The 21426-nt window shown below is 42.6% G+C and overlaps 1 protein-coding gene across 1 annotated transcript in view; it reads left to right on the top strand.

Moving 5' to 3' along the window:
* The first annotated feature begins 679 nt into the window (after window positions 1–679).
* bs (serum response factor blistered) overlaps window positions 680–21426 on the top strand; it is a 41153-nt gene continuing 20406 nt past the window's right edge. The window contains exons 1-2 of the mRNA XM_037418410.2: window positions 680–1471; window positions 6529–6798. Of these exons, the coding sequence (XP_037274307.2) occupies window positions 1139–1471; window positions 6529–6798 (603 nt within the window). The 5' untranslated portion in view covers window positions 680–1138. The remainder of the gene's footprint in view (window positions 1472–6528; window positions 6799–21426) is intronic.

The raw sequence follows: 21426 nt of genomic DNA, 5'->3' as shown, positions 1-21426 counted from the left end.
GAAGGAAAAGAAAGAAGTGGGCAGAAGGAAATAAATAAATATAAACTCAGACAAAAAGACTCACAAAAATTCGAGAAAATGAAAAAAAAAAGAAACTAAGAAATAAAAAAATTCAAAACTGCCAAAACCAGGCTCCGCACGTGTGCATTGCGCTCCCAGTACATGCTACGATAACAATTTTTGTCTGCAGCGGCAAATGATAAATTGTCGCAGAAAATGGAGGCCATTCGGCCTTAATATTGCGCGGCAACAAAATCTCTCCACGGCCACTTCGCGGTGAAGCGCAAACTTCGTGCGGGTGCGCTCTTAGGATGTAGGAGAGAAAAGCGGGCAACAGGACTTTTTCAAGTTTAGTCCCAATTCCATATTTGGCAGGAGGTTCCATATATGGCGACGGTCATTCCCTTTTATGGCAAACCCTCGTCGACAGGTGATCTCCTACACGGACGCACCTCCGCTAGCCGTAAATTGACGCCTTTCCCGCCGCAAATCGCGGCAGAATGTGGGTAGGTGCAGGCGTTCTCGACCATAAGCGCCATCAGGAACGGCAGTTTTCGCGAACTTTTCTCGTGTGTAGCTCTGGAACGCCAAATACGTCCCATGTGCCGGACTATTTTTATTCGCGGAGGGATACGCGAGCTGCGTGCGTTCCAAGGTTCGCCCTGCCCCCCCCCCCCTCCCACGCCCATTCGACGGCGCGCAAGTGCGCCGAGAGTCGTTTCCTTGTGCCGATCCGATGTCGACGCGCCTGTCGTCTCGGATTAACCGTCTTAGTTGATGCCTATTTATTTTTTCTGTAATATATCTCGCGACTAAGTAACGGCACGCGGCGTCAACTCTGCGGCAAGCCACATCAAGACAAAAAACTGAGAATCCCCATCGTCAGTGCGAAGGAACCGAGCGGCTTTTGCGTGGTCGTTGTGAGTAGTGGTTGCGGTGGTGTGCGTGTGTTCAAGCGCGACCCGAGGGTGTTGTGGAAAAAGCCTGATCGGTGTGGGTGCCCCGGATTTTCGTAACGGCAGCGGGTGTGGAGCTCTAGCGAGTCCGCAGACATGGACCACAAGCGTGGACGGTTTCTCGATCACTGACAAAAACACTTCCGATCCCTTTCCGGCGAGTAAGTTTTCGTCACCTCGCTATGATGCAGACATCGAGCCATCATGAGGAACTCAAAGCGATGGCATACACGCCTTTCGAGGCGCAACTAGTAGGCGACACGGCCGCGACTTTGGACGATATCGTCGGTAATTCGGCCGAGAAGAAGCAATCTGACATCGACGCCGGTATGACGCTGGACGACATGCTTTTGCAACAGCAACACCACCAACAGCAGCAGCAGCAGCCCAAGAAGGTGCCGCCTCCGAACGGCAAGAAAACCAAGGGACGTGTTAAAATCAAGATGGAATTTATCGACAACAAGCTACGCCGGTACACGACTTTCAGCAAGCGGAAGACGGGTATCATGAAGAAGGTAAGAGGTTTGAAAAAAAAAAAAAAACGCAGCTTTCGATGTGCTTGCCCGAAAGTGAGTGACTACGGCCCTTTGATGAAACGGCCGCGGGGGACACCATCTGCCCGTTTTCCCGGCGAGTACGGGCTCTTGCGCCTCGCCGATCCGTTAGTTTAGTGTGCAGACCGGCTATTGCTCACGCCTGACGTCGATTTCGGGTGTTTACGCCTGCGGTCGCAGCCCGGTATTTGGCCGATCGAGGTTTGACGGCGCACGTGCAATCACCACTCTCCTCCTCCGCAATCCTCCCCCGTCGTTTGTCGAGTAGGGAGAAAGAAAAGTTCTGGGGGAAGGGGGGGGGGGGGTCGTTTTGCTAGTTGCGAGGGCCTCCGCCTGTATTTTTTTTTCTTTTTTAACTTTCGCATAGCACAGCTAGCGAACGGTATTTCGCTTCGGCTGGCACGGCATTACGCGTGACAAATGACTTTAGAAAAAAAGCGTGGGGAGGTGAGGGGCACGACGTGTGGAGAAAATCGGTACCCGCGTCGTCGTGAGCTTTAATTTGTTCCGATGAGAGCCCGAGCAGCTCGCTATCCTCGATTGAGAAGGGCCGGCCTGGACTGTTGCCCACACACTCTGCCCACACCCAAGCGTCGGCCGTGCCGGAGTAGTAGCCAACTGGCCCCCTTTTCAATTACTCGTACTACTACGAGGAGCTGGTTTTCGTGTCCGGCGACAGTCACAGTGGGATCCGACCCGAAATTAGCACGGGCATCACACGCGACGTAGCATTGATCGCTACCGAGTTTCGATTGGCTCATTTGCCCCTTAGATTAGGAAGGGATCGAGGAGTTCGACCTTTTATTGGTCCCAATCGAGATCGAAAGTGCCCGTGTACTGACACTCGGCCGGAATCGAGTTTGTTGATCGTGATTGGCTCGTTAGATGCCGAAACGAACCAATCGCGGTCGACAAAGTTCGATCCCGATCGGGGTTCACTCGAGTGTGCTTGTTGTGACAGCCGTGCAAGATATGCGAACGTCGCCCAAGCGGAGAAAGCGAATTGCGGCCGCTCTGCCCCTCCCACTCACGGACGGTCGTGATGACTGGCTTTATGCCTCTTTAAAAACGGGACGCTTAGCTGGTAGCCCCGTGTGCCATGAAGCGTTAAAGAGAAAGCGGATTTATCGAACCCTTCAACTAGCCGTATCAACGTTTCCCAATGATAAGAATATGCATGACAAAAGAAGGACACAACCCATCACCCGTCTTTTTTTTTTTTTCATAATTCTAATTTTTCTCTCCAGGAAACAAATAATGTACGGTGCACCAACTAGACCTACGTTCAAACTTTCGGTTAATCTCGTGTGGCTGATTCAACGAGTGAGGTTTCGAAAAGCAACTGATGTGCGCCTCTAGAAGTCTGCAACGGACAGGAAACACTCCCAGATCATTATATTCGAGAGATGCCTTGCTTTGTACTTTCTTGTTCGGATTTAATGTGTTGGCAGCAGTTCGTTGATGGGTGGTGCCTGAAGGTTTTATTCTCTGGTGCTTTTGTAGGTGCTGTACATGCTTATTTAAATATCATGAAGAATAAGCGTTGAGATGAAAGTGAGCGTGCCATGAACGGTCATTTCAATACCAGCACTACAATCTGCAAATTCGATATACACTTTTTAAAAGTTACAAAGCACTTCAACCTTTGGGCGACCCATAGTTCTTTGACGCCAAACAAGACGGCTTGTAACTTGGTGTAGAACTGCACACTATCGATAATTAAGTCACAATTGGTGGTAGAAGAAACTATCAAAAGCATTATTCATAGTAAGTTTCGTAGTACTATAGACAGTTTTAAATCAACTGCACGAACTGATTGCAGCGTAAAGTTGATCCGCCAAGTGTGTGGTACTCTATGGTGGAGCAGGAGAAGCAGGCATAAAGGCAGGAAAGTTGACATGCTTGCATTGCTTCAGCAGAATGATTGGCTGACACATGACAATTAAGCTGAACTTTTCAGCTTGAGCAGAAAGGAAGTCATTACATGTGGTAGAACTGTGCGGCTTCAAACTTATGTATATTTGTGATTTCAAAATAAAAATATCAGTAGCTACGTCTTTAATTGTAACGCGTAGAGTTGATTAAGAATATGAATTTAGTTACGAACGTATTCTGGCATTTTGTTTGCGATAATAATCTGTTTCACCAAGGATTGCTCATAAATTAAGCGAACAGAGTACTATAGATAGTAGGCTGTCGCAGACGACTTTGCAATGTTAGCGCTAAATAATAACACAGTTATTCACAGCACTATTGATATTACTATTTACAGCAATACTCCTGATGGCACTATTGATTCCACTGTCGATAATAATATTGTCAATGGTTTCAAAAACACTAACGATTGTCCATTTACTGATACATAGTTCTGAATCGCCACTGCACACTCACATAAAATAAGAGTTCCAGTTAAGTGTAGATGATAAATAAACTTTGGTTGGCTTGCGACAACAGCCTGGCTAGAGAATACAAATTTTTTGACTAATGGTCATAAGAGAGGGACTTAAGATAATGTTTAAGGCCAAATCAATTACATGAGACTGGCGTCAGAGAAATCTGCAGACTACAAATGGGTCTTAGTACACGAGGAGCACATGACAAGCAGTTTACATGCTATTATTAAAATAAAAGTGTATGATCTCTCTATTCTGCTGTTATTGACACTAGGGGCAGAAACTTGGGGAGTTGGCGAAGCAGTTATAAGCTGTGCAAAAAGTGATATAATGAAAAATGGTGCACACCTCTTGAGAGAAAAAAAATGTGGATCACAGAGCAAGCAAGGGTATGCAATAATACGGTTGTCTTCAATCAGTATGCCAGAACAAGCGATGGATGCCCATAGAAAAACGGCACTCAGGGGTGTCTATGAACCGTGCTAGACGCAAAGACCTCTCTCTCTGTAACTGACTGTTGCTCACCATCTTTGTTTGAATGCCTGTGTTTAAATATGAGGGGTATTTACAGCGGCATGGTGTGGTTGGTTGAATTCAATGATGTAACAGCGGCGGCTGCATTTCCGATGGAGGCGGAAATGTTGTAGGCCCGTGTGCTCAGATTTGGGTGCACGTTAAAGAACCCCAGGTGGTCAAAATTTCCGGAGCCCTCCACTACGGCGTCTCTTATAATCATATGGTGGTTTTAAGACATTAAACCCTACAAATCAATCAATCAATGATGTAACAATAATGATACTAATAGAGTGTGTTTGCATCTGTTGTCTCTATGCAGTTTATACGATAATGGCATATGTAAAAAGATGTATAAGAGGAAAACTAGTAATTTTGCACCAACAGAAAGGTATTGGCAGTAATAACACCGCTGTGGTTAGACCACTCGTGTAGTGTCCTAAGCCATACGCAAGTATGAAATGTTAGTGTGATACAGCATGCAAGGCAACCACAAAAAAAGTAGTTTGGCAGCTACGAGATAATGTCTGGCAGCGTTAGTGGAATCGGGAGCACCAGTAGTACTAGTAGTGTAGATTGACTTACTGGTGGACTGTTCGGTTCATCAAGAAGAAATCAAGAAGAAATGGACATGGGCCGGGCATGTAGTGCGTAGACAGGATAACTGTTGGTCGTTAAGGGTAACTAACTCGATTCCCAGAGAAGGCAAGTGGGTTAGGGGGAGACAAAAGGTTAGGTGGGCAGATGAGATTAATAAGTTTGCTGGTATAAATTGGCAGCAGCAAGCACAGGGCCGGGTTAACTGGCGGAACATGGGAGAGGCCTTTGTCCTGCAGTGGACGTAGTCAGGCTGATGATGATGACCTTATAATTCTTCACTTGTCATGTCTTCCTCATGCACTCCTGTTTAGTGCTTGTGTCATTGTCTGTGTGTGTACGTATTGTCCATGTTTTGGTGTGTGCTGTTATAAGCTAAGTGGTAGCATAAACATAGTGCAGAAGATAAGGCTAGCAGGGAAAGTATGAAAATTGTGAAAACACATCAAATGTCTCAACACATTGACTTTTTAGAAGTGATTTATTCCACGTGTTTAGGTCTGTGTTATGTTTTTGTGTTGGAACTACAGATTTAATATACTATCATCAGATTTGAATATGTATATATACACATTTTCATTACACTTTCTTCCTGGATCGTTGCACAGGGGTGCAAGGGCTGGCATGGTTGCCTCAGTAGTGCTATCTTCATGGGAATATTCATATTGAGAATAGCAGAACAAAGTGCATGTTGGTGACCTTAGAGCTTTCATTGAAAATGGTCTATGTGCAGATATGTTCAGAACCGTGGAGCTTTTCACATAATACTTAGAATGAAATCCAGTGCCACCATCTTTGCGAATTTCTTAAGGGACGCTGTCTTGGCAAGGGAATGACTGTATATGAGTCTGTGAGGCTTGTGTTGGCTGATGTTGAGTGTGCCTTGGGCTAAAAAGGGGGATATTGCTGGACAAATCACGTTTTCTAAAACAGAGCCTTCATAAACGAATCTCGTACAGCCATATTATATTCTGGAATTGAAGTTCACTCTCTGTATGGCTTGACCGAACGACGAAAGAAAAGAAAACGACGACAAGCTGTCGCAGAGCAAATGCTGGTTTTGTCGTCCATCATCCAACGTTAAGCGGCCACTCGCTACTTTGTAAGTCTCATAAAAGTGCATCTTGAAGCAGAAGTTCTCTGCGTAGAATAACAATTTCTTCTGTGTAATACTGAAAAAGAACTAGATTAGGACATGCTGCTTCAGTACGAAATCAATCGTTCTGATGAAAAGAACCTGTTGAAACCAGATGCCTCTCTGAGGTGTGCGTGCTCTTCATGAACGATGACAATCTGAATCCGACCAACTTAGCATTTCCATATGCGCGTGGCAGTATCAGTTGCGCCAGTTTTCCTTTTACGTAACTGTATGTTCAAAGCAGTACAACGATGAGGAAAATTGTTGTGCAGTAGTCCTATCCTTGCTATCACAAAAGAACGCCTGACAGGTGCCCTGACGTGTGAAGTACTTGAGGGCCTCTGTAGTGAACCACCACTGCCGTCTGTGTGTTTCAGGCGTACGAACTGTCCACGCTGACAGGAACCCAGGTGATGTTGCTTGTTGCGTCGGAGACGGGCCACGTGTACACGTTTGCCACGCGCAAGCTACAGCCCATGATCACGTCCGACGCCGGCAAGGCCTTAATCCAGACGTGCCTCAACTCGCCCGACACGCCTCAGGGCACGTCAGGTCCGCCGGGGCCGGGACCAGACCAGCGTATGAGCGCCACGGGCTTTGAAGAGACGGACCTCACCTATAGCGTCACGGAGGACAGTGAGAACAAGGTAGGGCCGCATTTTATTTGTTGTCTTGCAGTTGCGGCTTTAGAAAGGGGAATTTAAAGTAGTGCGGCACAGCACAAGATAAACGTTTGGTTGTAAATATTCAGGTGCCCTTGCCCTATCTGGAAAATGGAGACGGGAGAAGCTTAATGTGTGTGTGCGTGATGCAGTACTTACCTCATTTTCTATCGCATTGCGCAGTGGCCCCTCTTAGCTGTTTCCTTATTACATGCTGGGAATGGGGCCTTCATTCACCCACTTAGCAGTGCAATGCCTCAGTTGCTTCAGGAATGACGATGGTCATGCATTCATATGCAGGCAACAATAGTACATGGCAACATGACATAACCAGTCATGTTGATAACAGATCAGATTCCCTTGTCAGAAACTGCCGATTGCCGACAAGCCCACGGTTGGGAGAGCATCAGTCATTGGAACATGGTGTGACCGACGTACCTTCAAAGGCCGCATTACTGTACACTTAACTAATGCCAGCTTTTTTTTTTCCCCGGATGCTACCGAAATCTTCAGAGTTACGAAGGCTTCAATTAAAAAGAAGACAAAAGACTGCCCTACGCCACTCTTTCTGTCTTTGCTTCCTATTCGTTTTTTGAAAGTTATCTTGTTTTGTGCCACATTGCCTCATTTAGCAACGCACCAAGTCACACGGCAGAGTATTCAGAAAAGAAACACTTGCAAAACTGCGCTAAAGACCCAACTGCAACGTCTTTTGAATTTGCCGCATTGGTCATGCAGTAGCACACCATAGTTAGCATTTCTTTGGGCACAACATAAAGTGAACACCTGATCAAGTACATGTGGGAAAGCACGGCGTGCCATAACAGTAGGGGAAGGGGGGGGGGGGGCTTAGAGCATGACATCATCAAAAAAACTGACACTGTGCACGCTATATGGACCTTTTTGTTTTTGTTCAAATGTCCAGAATGTGAGAACCCCATGGCATGGTTCTGGACAAATGGTGCACTAATTTTTGATATCTTTATGCAGGCTATACGCTTAATGTAAAATTTCAATTGGTGGTCAACCACCCAGCTAAAGCATTGGTAATACAGGGCAAGTAGTTGACTTGCTAAACATCTGCCATCCTGCTTTCCTGCAAGATTTTTTTTCGAACTGAGAACACTCTTTTCCAGACCACTCCTCTACTTCTAAACTATTCCTTTCTTAACTGCTTCAGTAAAGTATATTTTTGAGAGCTTATGGCAATGCATACATTCGTATTTCAAAAAATAAAGAAAAGAAATTATCTCGTAAGTTGCTCTATGTCTGTTCTTTCTGAAAATGAAGAATTCCGTAGGAGTATGTTTTTGTTGAGATGGATGGATAGACTGGTATGATTTTTAGATACCAAAAATGTTGGTCTTGTCATGTTGAAAGTACTTGACTAGTTGGGAAAGATTGACAAGTGGTAGTAAGCGGCTCGATAATTTTTGGCGAAAAACTACACCCTGTAAAAAGCGCAGTAAAGAGAAAAGAACACGAGAGAGTCGCAGTTAGTGTGGATCACCGACTTGCCGATCATCGGGTTCTTGAAACACTCCACACCGATTTTCTGGTTATGTCTTAAATATTGGTAGTGCTTTAACCAACGCAAGTTAACTATAAAGCAAGTTTGCCTGACGTTAAGGAGTTAAAAACAGTACAGCTGCCACGGACTGATGCAGGAATACGAAAAAGTACACTTCGAAAATGAGAGAGTCGCATCATTGCTTCTAGTGGCCCGTTTTCAGCGTAAAATTAAAAAATAGATGCTTTGGCCATTGATTGCCTCTTCTGCTACCTTCCTTTCACCAAAGTGCAGACATATCTTAAAAAACCTGATAAAATGAACTGGCTTAGATGTGTTTCTTATTAACATACTTGCTGCACACTGTGACGGTCATGTTTATCCATTGCTGAACACAAGCCTGGCGGAACACCAAGTCGCATCTATCAGGTTTCTTTCAGCGACGCTAATGTCAATGCTGGTGCAACGCCTGTTGCCAAACTTTCCCTGCACTGCAGAAACTATGCACGGCTTAGTGACTGAGCAGATTTAGCGTATGACCGTCATTTAGGCGTTTCACTGCCTCTGAAGCAAAGATGGTGAAGGTGAAACGCAAGGCATTTTCTTCGTGGGGCCTCTGCTGTTGTAATGAAATGGAAGTTGGTGATAGTAATGTTGTAGTCAGGCTTTCTTTTTGCCATTTTTGCTTTTAGGAGGTAGGCCTTCGAGTGGGAAGCATTTGCTGGTGCATCGCTTACAGGAACTTACATAATAAAAATAATGAAAATTTATTCCCCGAGTTCTCTTTGGAGAGAGCTTTAGACTTCTCATTTGCTTTTTGCCTCCTAAGATCAATAATTGTAATATTAATTAACACAGCTTTGTTAATTACCTATCGGACTACTATATCTTGAGTCTACTCATATGAATACCCAAATGGCAACATTGATGTATCAATGATTTTCAAAGGCCTAACTTTGCAAATTTTAGGAGCTAGAGTGATTTCAAAGTAATTTTAGGCACTCATACATTTGACAACACAGAACACAATTCATGTCAAAGGTGCAGTATGACTAGATCAGTCTGTCATTGTAGAAATAATAATATTCTTGAAATTTTCTATATGCATTGAGTGCAAGACATTCTAAGTTATGAAAAACATAACCAGCAAGAAGCGATACAATGTTCACCATTTTTTAACAGGAACACAACCGGTGGAGGCAGAGATGCAAGTTTTTTTTGTGTGTGATTGGTTCCTCATTAGTAGCATGTCATCATCCTCACTGCATCGAGCAGAATTTATAAAAAAAATATTGTCCAGCACAAACAAATTGTTTTTGCTGTGACTCGTAAGTGAAGCTTCGGTTCATCAGTTTCCTGTCACTTCCAGCAGCGCATCTAACTGATCCGGCAGACATGCTTGGTTAAGAGTTTTCGGGTGAATGACCAGCCTGGCTCATTAAATACAGGGAGACATACACAGTACGTAATTATCAAGACATATTCTTTCATGTTTCAGTTGTTTTGCATCAAAAGCTCCCTATTGGGAGCACATACAACACGAGTGTACCAGCATGTAAGTGGCCTTGCAGATGTCATCATGTAATGCGCCTTCAAGATATGGTCCGAACAGATAGCTTTTGGTTTCTTACTGTTGGCTATCCAGATCTTCAGAAATCATTAGTGTTAATGGGCCTTCCTGGGCAGCGAGGTTTAAACTGTGTACAGTGGCCACCCCACTTTTTAGTGTTTTACAAATAGTACATTCTCCAACACGCTTGTTTGGGAATTGCCCTTGTGTGATACATCCAAGGAACAGTCATTAGTTTAATTTGCAAGCATCTAGGCACTGTAACAATTTCAGCTTTTATCAGCGAGTCTTGTTTGTTGAGTACATGCACATATTCGCATGGCGAGCCTTCTCTTGACGTGATTGGCATGACATGGATATGCATGAGCACGCTGGCTGTGCATGGCAGTGGCTGGGGAAAGGATGTTACAGCATACTGGTTGCAGCTGCTTTGTCATGTCTGTCGTATTAAAACGGTCTATCATGCTACCGTGGGTACGTGTCATACTAACATTAGACAAAGGCCCTTTTTTTTTCTGCAGTGGTATGACCCACTGTGTTTTTGCTGTGATGTAATAACCCATTGCGTTCCATTGGCTGTCAGGAAACCACTCCAACCTTGTTGCATAAGAATATTGTTGTAGGTGTTCAGCTCACAGAATACCGAGGTGTCCTAATGTGCCACAGAAACTGAACTCCTTCTAATGGAGTGTTTTCTTCACACTTACCAGTACGTTTAACGTAAGCTAGGATTAACAGCACCAGGAAATTGCGCTTGATCGTGGCGTGAAAACCGTCAACGACCGCTTGATTTGACACACGCTTTGACGTGCGTTATGTGGTCTTGACATGAAACATGGGAAACTTAATATGCTCCGTTGCAACCAAAGAAAAAAATGTCGGCTCCGCCCACAGAACCGCGGCACACCCGTCCCTCACCTGTCTAAGACAGTTGTGTCGTCTGGCTTCCGATTGAACCGTAAGTACTTTTTCTCGGCTAATGTAAATATTATGCATATTAAAAGATAAAGGTTGGTAGTTGCTGCCCACAGCATTACATTTAGCTGAGCAGCAATGTCAGAATCTTCTATAAAATGTACCAGAATGTTCGAGTTTCCCTACTAAAAGTGGCAACACAAATGTTTGTTTGTACGGGAAACTCGACTATCTGAAACACTGGAGAAGTTTTTGATGTGACCAAATGAGTAAGTGCAGTTAGACAGAGTGTGTATGCAAATTATCTTTGGAATGGGCTACGATGGCTGTGCATGGAGCTGATGTTTTTTCTTAGGTTGTAATCAAATGTAGCAAATTGATATAATTTGCACTTAATAGCCTACAGGCTAACTTATACTGCGTGTCTACTTCTGGTAGCTTATTCGTTACAGCAGAACTATAGTTGTTATCATTGGCACCTCACTTGGTACAATTAAACTTAGTGTGCCAATGATAAAAGAATATTGTTGTTTCCCAGGAACAAAGTACACAATGATGTGGCTCCTTAATTAATAGTTTAATTAAGAAATCCAAGGTCGAATGTGTTTGTTTTTTCAATCCGTTGAGGAAAATGCCCGGAATAAATGGGGGAACGAAAGCTGTTTTTACTATGGTTCATTTACGATTCCTCTCTCTTCAGTCAGCCACCGTCAGTGGACTGTACTGGCACATGTCCAAAGCATCGTGGATGCTCCTCCGCTGTGCACACAGCATCGTAGACAGACACTTGCCACAGCTGTCGCTGGAGGAATCGCTAGAAAACCACTGCTAGAATAACTATCCTGGTCTGATTCTTACAGGGCACAAGTTGAACTGCCTTGAGGATGCATTGTGGGAAAAGTTAAAAAGCAGAGAGACACAGACTAAAGAGACGGTGCTAACTTTGAAGTCACTGTATCTCTCTGTCTAGTGTGTGTCCCTGAGTTCTTTTTAGGGGTGTGTGAATAATGAATTTGACATTAAATATGAATGCAACGGTTATGACACTAAATCTAGAATCAAAAAGTTTTCAAATAGTTTTCGATTAGTAAGACAACGATTTTTTAGGCATCTCGAGGCTGATAAAGTAAAACCGACTCAAGAATGTTACATCTTATTTTTAAAAAATATTTAGGGGCTTTAATAAGGGTTCATTATAATGATTTTAACCGGCATTAAGATACTACAATTACGTATTTAAACTGAGCCAAGCTCTTATACGGCTGGCTGAAATACATTAGTGACCACAGTATTCAAGGTGGCACTTTGACTATAATTTTTGAATAAATCTGATAGAGAAGTACTAGGTTGTTTTCTTGAGTTATCACCATAATGCTCATAGTGAAGATAACGGATTGAGAACCCTGTAGCGTCAGCGACATTGTAGTTTCCAGCAAGAACGCCGTCATCCTGTGACCAATAGAGCTTCGGTAGTCTTGCAAGTACATTGGCTGCGTGCATCTGGGCAACTCGATGGCAGAAACAGGAAAAGCTACCCGTCTGCTGATTTAACGTCTTGTTCCTTCGAGCATTTTTCGTCATTGCTGACTATTGAAAAAATATTGCATATTTCGAATATGCGCTACTCTATTCGAGCACCAAACGCAATATAATGTTGTTCGACTCGTTATTCGGAATTTGCAAATATTCGCACAGCCACTTAGTTTGTTTTACACTATTTCTCAATGCAACTAGCTCGGCTTTCCTTAGTACTGCCTTAAGGAGGCATGAAGAAGAAGCGCTAAGTTACCTTAGAATCGTATATCCCAGTGCCCAAACTCCATACAGGCCAGTCTTACTGTGATCTGATGGTCAGTCAGGCTGGAAGGACACATGAAAGAAAGGTTGAGATGGCTTCATAGAACTGCTCACACTGGAGCAATGGAAGTTTTGTTAGGTAATAGAGATTCTTTGTTAAGCATTCATTTTGTTAAATTCTGAGCTACCAGTCTCAGCAGATGCCTAATAGCCGTGGTAACAATGTCTTGGCATCACATTGGCTAATAACATTGGCTAAAGCTGTAAAGAACTGGACGTTTCTCATATTGCATAGTAGGTTCTGGCAGTGTCTGTTCATGCCAATGACTGAACATGAGGAATGAGTTCGTATTATAAATGATTAATATGTGGGGTTTAACGTTCCAAAATCACCATGTGATTATGAGATGCGCCGTAGTGGAAAGCTCCAGAAATTTCGACCCCCTGGGGTTCTTTAACATGCATCCAAATCTGAGCACACGGGCCTACAGCTTTTTCGCCTCCATCAGAAATGCAGCAGCTGCAGCCAGGATTCTATCCCGCGACCTGCGGGTCAGCAGCAGAGTACCTTAGCCACTAGACCACCGCGGCGGGACTCCAATTATAAACGGAACTTTAGACAATTTTCAATGGCTCTTCTAGTACAAGAGCTGTAAAAATTTCGAAAGGTTCCCATCATGCACACCATCAGTGTTTTGGTGATTTTGTAAACATTAAATGGGCAAGCTTGGATGTCATTTCCATTTTCAGAGCAATATAAATTGGCCTTTTGCTGTCAGTTAAAATAATTTCCATAATCTAGGGGGAAAGAGTATTCAACTGGTCTATGCTAACTAACCTGTATTTCTTATTAGTGTATCTTTAAATACACTTAAGCCTCATGATATCAAAGTTGCACATTACCCAAAAGCAAGTTCCTTATATCCGAAAATTCGTTATAAAAGTGTATTCCTAGCCTTATAGCTATTGCAAGACTTTTTTCATTTACATCGTTATAACCAATATTTCGTCATATTCAGGTATGTTGTATCGAGGTTTGAGTGTAATGACGATAGTAAAGATGAATGCATCCTGTCCGCTCCCCTTGTTACAGTTGTCCCTGGTGTCACAGCCCTTCATGCAGCTCCCCGAATTTGGCAGCCAGAAATTGCCCCCGTTTTTCATGATCTGACTGCGAGGGAGAGAAAAGCACTGTGACTGCATCGTTCTCCTCTCCCTCCTCCTTTCCTACCTGGGATCGCCAGATTACGAGACTTGGGTCGTTCGAATGGGATGCATCCTGCTGTATGCCAGTGTGTGTGTATGTGTGTGTACGTGCACGCATGTGCGAACTGTTTTGGCTGACTGCCTGCCCACGCCTCGCAAAGCTTTCCTGGCTGCCGTCTTGACGGTCAGCATTGTGACACAAACACTGCCCGTAGACGAGAGAATATATATAGATGTTTACACAATAGTGCCAAACTTACAGAGGTGACAATGCTGTTATATATATATTTTTACACATGTTAAGAGGTTGTGCAAATCGTGTTGTTTTGCTTTTGTAAGTGCAGTGCATAGTAGCATAAAAGCTAGCTTTTTTTTTCTTATCACAATGTGTCACATTACGCAGTGCATACTGCATGTAAATGTCATGTTGCCTTTCTTTCGAAGTGTACAACAATGGAACATTGAACTGTTTGAGCGATATCCATTTCTGGATGTAGTTGTGTGTAGCCTCCACAGTGCAGCCTCCATTGCACCCTTGATTGATAATCGCTCCGAAACTTCAGCATGCGGTAAAGGTACATGACAAAAGCAGTACAGCTGTAAAGTGAATATAATTAACTTTACAATATAATGAAGTAACTATGTAAGATTGCTCACTGATGTTAGCTGGTTATGAATATGAATCATTACAAAAGTGTTTTTTTCATTTCAGATGTTGTTTTTCATTTCAGACGTTGTTATAACAATGACCGTATTTAGTTATGATATTAGTTGTTATAAGTTGTATAAACAACAAATTTTAGTGGCTAATTGAATAATGGCAGATCTTCAAAGTGCCAATAGTGTTATTTGTCCAGGCCTGACGACCATCCTAGCTTGATCATTAGACCTTGATGTGGCAAAGTTGCAAGTATAGAGGCATCAGTGTACCAAGTGCTTGCTGCCCTAAAATGTTACGTACATTGTTGTATGCACTGTCACTGGAAGAGGTATTCGCTTTGCTGTGGCACATTCATATAACTGTTAAATCTGTTCGAGAACTGATACCCTAAAATGCACTGCATGCTTCTGTCATCCTAAAAAAAAAAAGAAAAAAAAATGCTAAGCGAGGTTGACTGCCAAGTCATTCCAACGAAACTTTCTTTTAAAAAAATAATGAAGTGTTGGTATTACAGCAATGTGATACGAAAAAATCTATAGATTACTTCTATTTTTTTTACACTGTGCCTGGAACTGACTTGACTGTTTGTGGTGCTGTTGCATCATGAAGTGTTCATGCGTCAAGCTGGCCTTGACATTGTTTGCATATTCGTTTGCTTATTGCATGTGTAACAACCAAGTGCCGTGTCTGTTTTTTTATCAATGTAGTTGTGTTCGTGTAGCATCAGTCACTGCATGTAATACACTATGGACATTCTTTGATTAAATTGACTAATTAATTGCCCATGGAATTGCCTTGAGAAAAACCAGACCCAGTTTTTTTTTTCCTTTTTTTTCATTTTTTACATTTCATCACTGGTCTGGATAGCAGTCTGCCTACTTCATCACTAGGATCGAGCAGTCATTAATAGCTGAGCCATAAGAAAGAAATAGGGTCAGGCTAAAAGAATCCTTGTCTTACACTGGCCTATGGCTGTTAAATTCTATCTATTTTATAAGTTTCTTTTTATAATCTTCACAGTTTGGAAAAGAGTCACACCTATTTTTTAATGCTATTTTGTTACAATGTGTGATGTAGCACACGTGTGCATGTGACCTTAGTGCTGTGTAGTGTACTCAGAGAAATTTGACGTCACTGTCCTCGTTTTTTTTTTTATTATTATTATTGCGACTTTTTTTTTTTTTTTTTCGCTGCGGCCAAGTGTACCTTTTACAGTGTACTTTGAGAGGCCCTGCAACACTTTTCCAGCATGGTCAGAAAGCATTGCCGATCCCCAGCCGAGGCTCGTTAGAACACGCTAGCCAAACATTATAGCACAGCATACGGCCTGGAATTCACAATTGGTTCTCAAAGTCGGCTAGAAGCTGTTCGCTGTTCCTTCTACAGATTTTTTCATACGTTCAAATTCATGGCCATTGGCTGATTGAGCATCGTGAGTTGCATAGTTATCGAGGCAGCCACGAGCCTGCACTCGCGACCACATTAAAAGCGAGCCACACGGTCATGATGCCCATTGCGTAACTTCTTTACCCCGTGCCATCCCTCTATGCTGAGCTTCCAGCCCGCTCGTTAATGCGAGAGATGTGAGAAAGCAATGGCAGCATGTAACAGATCTCTTAACTCCACTTGTACGTGACGGACTCTAAAAATTTTTCCGTCAGTTGATTCCTGAAGGCAGTAAACTTCTTTAACAAGGCCATTCAATGGTTACTTGAAAAAGTGTTGCAGAGCTCCTTTAACAAGGTTGCACACCTCGTGTCTTGATGTGGTACTTTGCGCTCTATAAGCTCAAGTTTTCCAGTGCCAACACCATACCCATTAGCAAGTAGTGAGTTTAACAAAGTCATCACTCGATGATTCATACTTCATGTGGTTTTTGCTGGAAGGAGGCTTTTTGGTTTCTGTCCTGTTGTATGAGATGCACGCAAGCAGTAAAAAGGACCGTCCTTTGGCAAGTTGATGGAACTGTTGCAACAAAATTTGCTGCATTTAAGTTGCTGTTTTAAATTGAAAGTGCCCAGATGCAACAGTGGCTTTGTAGCTGTGACATTTCACTCCAGAGTGCTAGGTTGTGAGTACGAGTCCCAGACATAAGTGACTTTAACCTAATGACTGTACTACGTACAGGCTGAAGACGAAATCTCTTAGCAAGAAAGAAAAGCAGACTACTATCTTTAACACCCTGACAAGAGGTCACATACCTTTAGCCTAATTTTTATAACATACCTGTGAATATTATAATTAATTAATGTTCTGTAGGTGCAACAAAAAATAGTATACTGTTGAAGAAGCATGCATTTTGACAATGTTTACATAAAGTGTGCACATGTTGCAAAAAGTGTGCCTTATGTCTGACTTTCCTTCAGCAGCATAGATCAAAGCATAAAGCAGATCATAATGAATATTCTTAGGGATAATATTGCAGTCCATTTCATCTGATTCAACTTGCAAGATTAAATTTTGTCATGGCATGTATTTTATTGTGGATGGCATCCTGTACAAAAAAAAAACAGACAAGAACGAAGTGAGCACAGGCAAGCATAGTCACAGCTGTGCCTGTCCGTGCTCTCTTCCTTCTCTGTTTTTTTTTTTGTGTGTGTGCGTGTGCGTGTGTATGTGCAAAATGCCCTCTACAATGAATACCAATTCGCCCAATGCTCGATTATTTTAGGCATGTATTTATCTCAAGTCCTTTCACCAGCTGCTAAGGGTAATCCAAGGCTGATCGTAAGACTTTTCAAGGCATATTTTTAAAATCGTACAATTTTCACGAACCTTACAGATAGTTCAGGAGAGTCGGCATGTGGGCTAAAGTAAGACCTTCAAATTTGAAAAAAGAAAATATTGCTGTGCGTACATTGTCAGAAATATCACTTTACCGCCCTACTCATCGCAACCACTTTGAATCAAAATCAATAAAACGATCTCTTCTGGTAAGCGTAAGAGGGGTAGAAAGAAAAGTGTTCTTGTGGTGGAAGACTGCACAATAAAGGTGTTTTGTACATAAAACGTGAATTTAGAACATTGTACAATTTGTTATTGTCATTGATTTGTTATTCATGACAATTATAGTTTAGCATGCAATGAAATGTGCAAACTAAAAAACTGTCTCCGAACAAAGCCTTCTGCTGAAGCCCAGGTGAATCCTTGTTTACTAGAATTATGTAGGCATGAAATAAATATACACAAATAGTAATTAGATGTGTATGAAATGCCTCTTGTTTGGCAGTGTTACACTAGGCATTGCTAGTATAATGCCCATGTTTGTAGTGGAAATTTGTCTATGCATTCGTTTAACTTCGTGTATTAACTTTAAGTAGGAAGGATAAATGCAGTGGAGAAGTGATTTATAAAAACTCAGTGCAGATTAAAAAAAACACAAGGATGGCATGAAAGGTGATTGATGAGCACTGGCTTCCAATAAATTGATTTATTCAGTTAAATCATACTTTGTTTTTGCACATTTGTGATCATTATCTGAATAACTATAAAATAAAGTGAATAAGTCAACTGTAGCGTCTGCACTGCTTCTCTAAAGTTTGACGTTCTGTGCATAATTATTAATAGCATCGTCATGCATGTACAATTAAGACACATTTCTCAATAAAAAGTCGCTGGGAATTCAATGCCTGTCGTATTTCCTGGTTCTGCCATCACTGACGAATGTGTGCTGTCATCTTTTAACGAGACATTGACCGGCACCAAGCCTACACAATCACACCAGATCATTGTGCTCGACTACCGTAAAATGCCTAGCTAGCCCCCCCTCCCCCCACGGTGAAGGATAATCCGACCATATTTGGGAGGGGGCACTTGCTCTGTTCCGGACCGGTCATTGGTGCTTATTTGGCACTTATTTCAGAACTCCCGAAAAGAAGAGAGGCAGTGCTTGCTTGGCATTTTGCGGTAGTTTGTTTCACTCTCAATGTGAAACAACAGTGCATAGCGGATTGCATTATTTTGTCACTGCAGCCTGATTAATAGAGCCACATTAATTACTTGCACGATTAACCATATAATGTAGCGTAGTAAAGAAATACTCTAATCAAACCCTTTTGATTGCATGTGCTCCCGACTGATTCGAGCTTATGGGACACACGAGTTGAGCATTTTCCAACGTGATCCGCTTGCAATATTCCGGCACTTAGCAGGCTGCACTAAGAAGGTAAAAGATGAAGGTGCCTGTCTTAGTGCTCACATTAACAAGCAAAGGACATTTAATCACATAGGTATATGCCAAACAATGTGATGTAACATTGAATCTTGTACGCTTGTCTCGAAATACGACATACCTGCTTATCTGACTCAAGGAACATTCTCATGACATAGCATATGGATCTTTCAACATTAAGCTTACTCATGTTGATTGAACTTCTTTCCAAGTCTGATCCTTTTGGCAGCTGCAGTACAAGCCTATCTTAGGTGCAATTGTCTTTGATTCTTGATGTGCCATGAGCTGCGCTAAATGCTGCTTTTGAACACTGAAGCTATCGTACGAAAATGCTGTGACAATAGCTTGACTTTGTTGAGTAGATTCTTTCTCAATGAGGTAGGTATGGCACAACAATAACTGGGAAGAAAGTGAGATGCAGCTAACACTTTCATGAGTGAAAGGCGTCGCGTCTGACACTGAAAGACTTGTAAAAACAGAAACATCAACCGAAAAACCACCTTCATAACTATTTCTAGAACATTGCTTGAGTCTAAAATTTAACTACATGGGCTCTTCGAGTTATAACTGCGCACCTGACATGGAAGCTACTGGGGGAGGCTCTGTAGTCATTTGCACATATCGTGTATCGACAACCTTTTCACGTGCTGGGCCGCTTTGCATGAAGATGACTCAGCAGTGACCAAACGGCAACTTTGATGGTAGGGGAGGGGAGGTTTGATGGCAAAGGGAAAAAATTATGCCCATTGGCAATACTGTACAAAACTGGAATAAAAGTCACATTTATTTTGCACACGCATGTCGCAAGGTTGCCATTCACACACCCTAGATTGCAAGTGCAAACTCCACTTGAAGCAAACAATGCCATGTAGGACGTCACACGGGAAGTGATAAGCGGAAGGGAAGGGTTCCGACGTTGTGCTGGGCGCAGCATAATACTTCCATGTGGGCCGCAGGTCGCCAACCCCTGGCTTATGTTTTTATTTCAAAAAGTTGATTCAGTGTGGCACATCTTAGTCATCCACATTAGTATAGCCACTTTTTAACAGCGGTGCTGTTACGGTCGAAATTCGCCGTGCGTCTTGGATAGAAAGTTATCGTTAACCGGCACATGCTCCCTTGGGGAGTATAGCATAGCCTTGTATAGTACAGTAATAGCTAGGGGGTGAGATAGAGTGAGGAGAGGAGAGAGTAAAGCATAGGGTGGAAAAAAAGAGAAATAGAGATAAAGAAAGGGAAGAAATATTAACAAAAAAGAAATATGAAAGAGATAAATAAATAGAGAAATAAATAAAGCCAAAAAAAATATATGGCAGCTTCGTACTGGTCGTGCCAAGCTTGATGGAAGAGCGCAGCTGGGTGGCCTTCCTTGTCTATATTTTTTTTCTTTCTCTGTGTTTCTTGTGTATCTTTTTTCATCTGTTACTTTCTCTTTCTTTTTTTCACTACCTCTCTTTGTTTATCTGCTTGTTTTGCTCTCTGCTTCTGTGTCTCGCTTCCTCTGTCTCGCTGTCTATTTATTCTATCTCTTTCCATACTGTTGCCATTTTCTCTTCCTCCTATCTCTTTCTGTAGGTTTTTCTGTCGTTTTATCTTTCCGTGTATTCATTTCTCTATTTTTCCCCTTCCTTTTTCTTTCTATCACTTTGTATCGATCCCTCTATTTCTCTTCTTACTCTCTGCCTCTCTCTCTTTTTCACGTGTTCGTTAGTGAGCGAGTGAATAAGCTTTCTTTGGTCCAGTAAAGCGTGACCACCGTATAGTGTCTCCACTACCCAAATGTAACGAAACACATTCAAGACATGTGTCACTCATAAGCCAACTTTACTTAGGCACTGGCAGGGCACTATGTGGTCACTGTATTTCATCAGCCTGACTACGCCCACTACAGGGCAAAGGCCTCTCCCATGATCCGCCAATCAACCCGGTCTTGTGCTTTTCATTACCAGGTTATACCCGCAAACTTTTCAATCTGATCGGCCCACCTAACTCTCTGTCTCCCCTACGGGCGTTCGCCTTCTCTGGGAATCCAGTCAGTTACCCTTAACGACCACTGGTTATCCTGTCTAAAGCTACGTGTCCGGCCCTTGTCCATTTCTTTTTTTTGGTTTCAACTATGATATCCTTAATTTTGGTTTCTTCCCTGACCCACTCTGCTCTCTTTTTGTCTCTTAAGGGTACACCTATCATTTTCTTTTCCATCGCTTGCTGCATCGTTCCTCGATTTGAGCTGACCCTCTTTGTAGGCCTCCAGGTTTCTGCTCCGTAGGTAAGTACTGGCAAGATGCAACTGTTATATACTGTACCTTTCTCTTGAGGGATAGTGGCAATCTACCAGTCATGATTTGAGAGAGCTTGCCAAATGTGCTCCACCCCATTGTTATTCTTCTAGCTACTTTAATCTCGTCGTTCGGCTTCGCAGTCATTACCTGTCCTAAGTAGACACATTTCTTAACAACTTCCAGCACCTCTCCACGTATCTCAAGATGCTGTTTTCTGCCGAGATTGTTGCACATTGCCTTAGTTTTGCGCATATTAATTTTCAGACCTACTTCTCTGTTTTCCAAGTCCAGTTCAGTAATCATGAACTGTAATTTGTCTCCTGAGTTACTCATCAAGACAATGTCATCAGCGAATCGCAGGTTACTAAGGTACTCTCCATGAACTCCTATTCCTAACTCTTCCCAGTCTATGGTCCTGAATACCTCCTGTAAAGAGGCGGTGAATAGCATTAAAGAGATTGTGTCTCTGTGCCTTACACCCTTTATTATTGAGATTTTTTC

This window comes from Rhipicephalus microplus, chromosome 6 (genome assembly GCF_043290135.1).
Source record: "Rhipicephalus microplus isolate Deutch F79 chromosome 6, USDA_Rmic, whole genome shotgun sequence".
Taxonomy (NCBI): Eukaryota; Metazoa; Arthropoda; class Arachnida; order Ixodida; family Ixodidae; genus Rhipicephalus; species Rhipicephalus microplus.
This window is presented reverse-complemented; position numbering and strand designations above follow the sequence as displayed.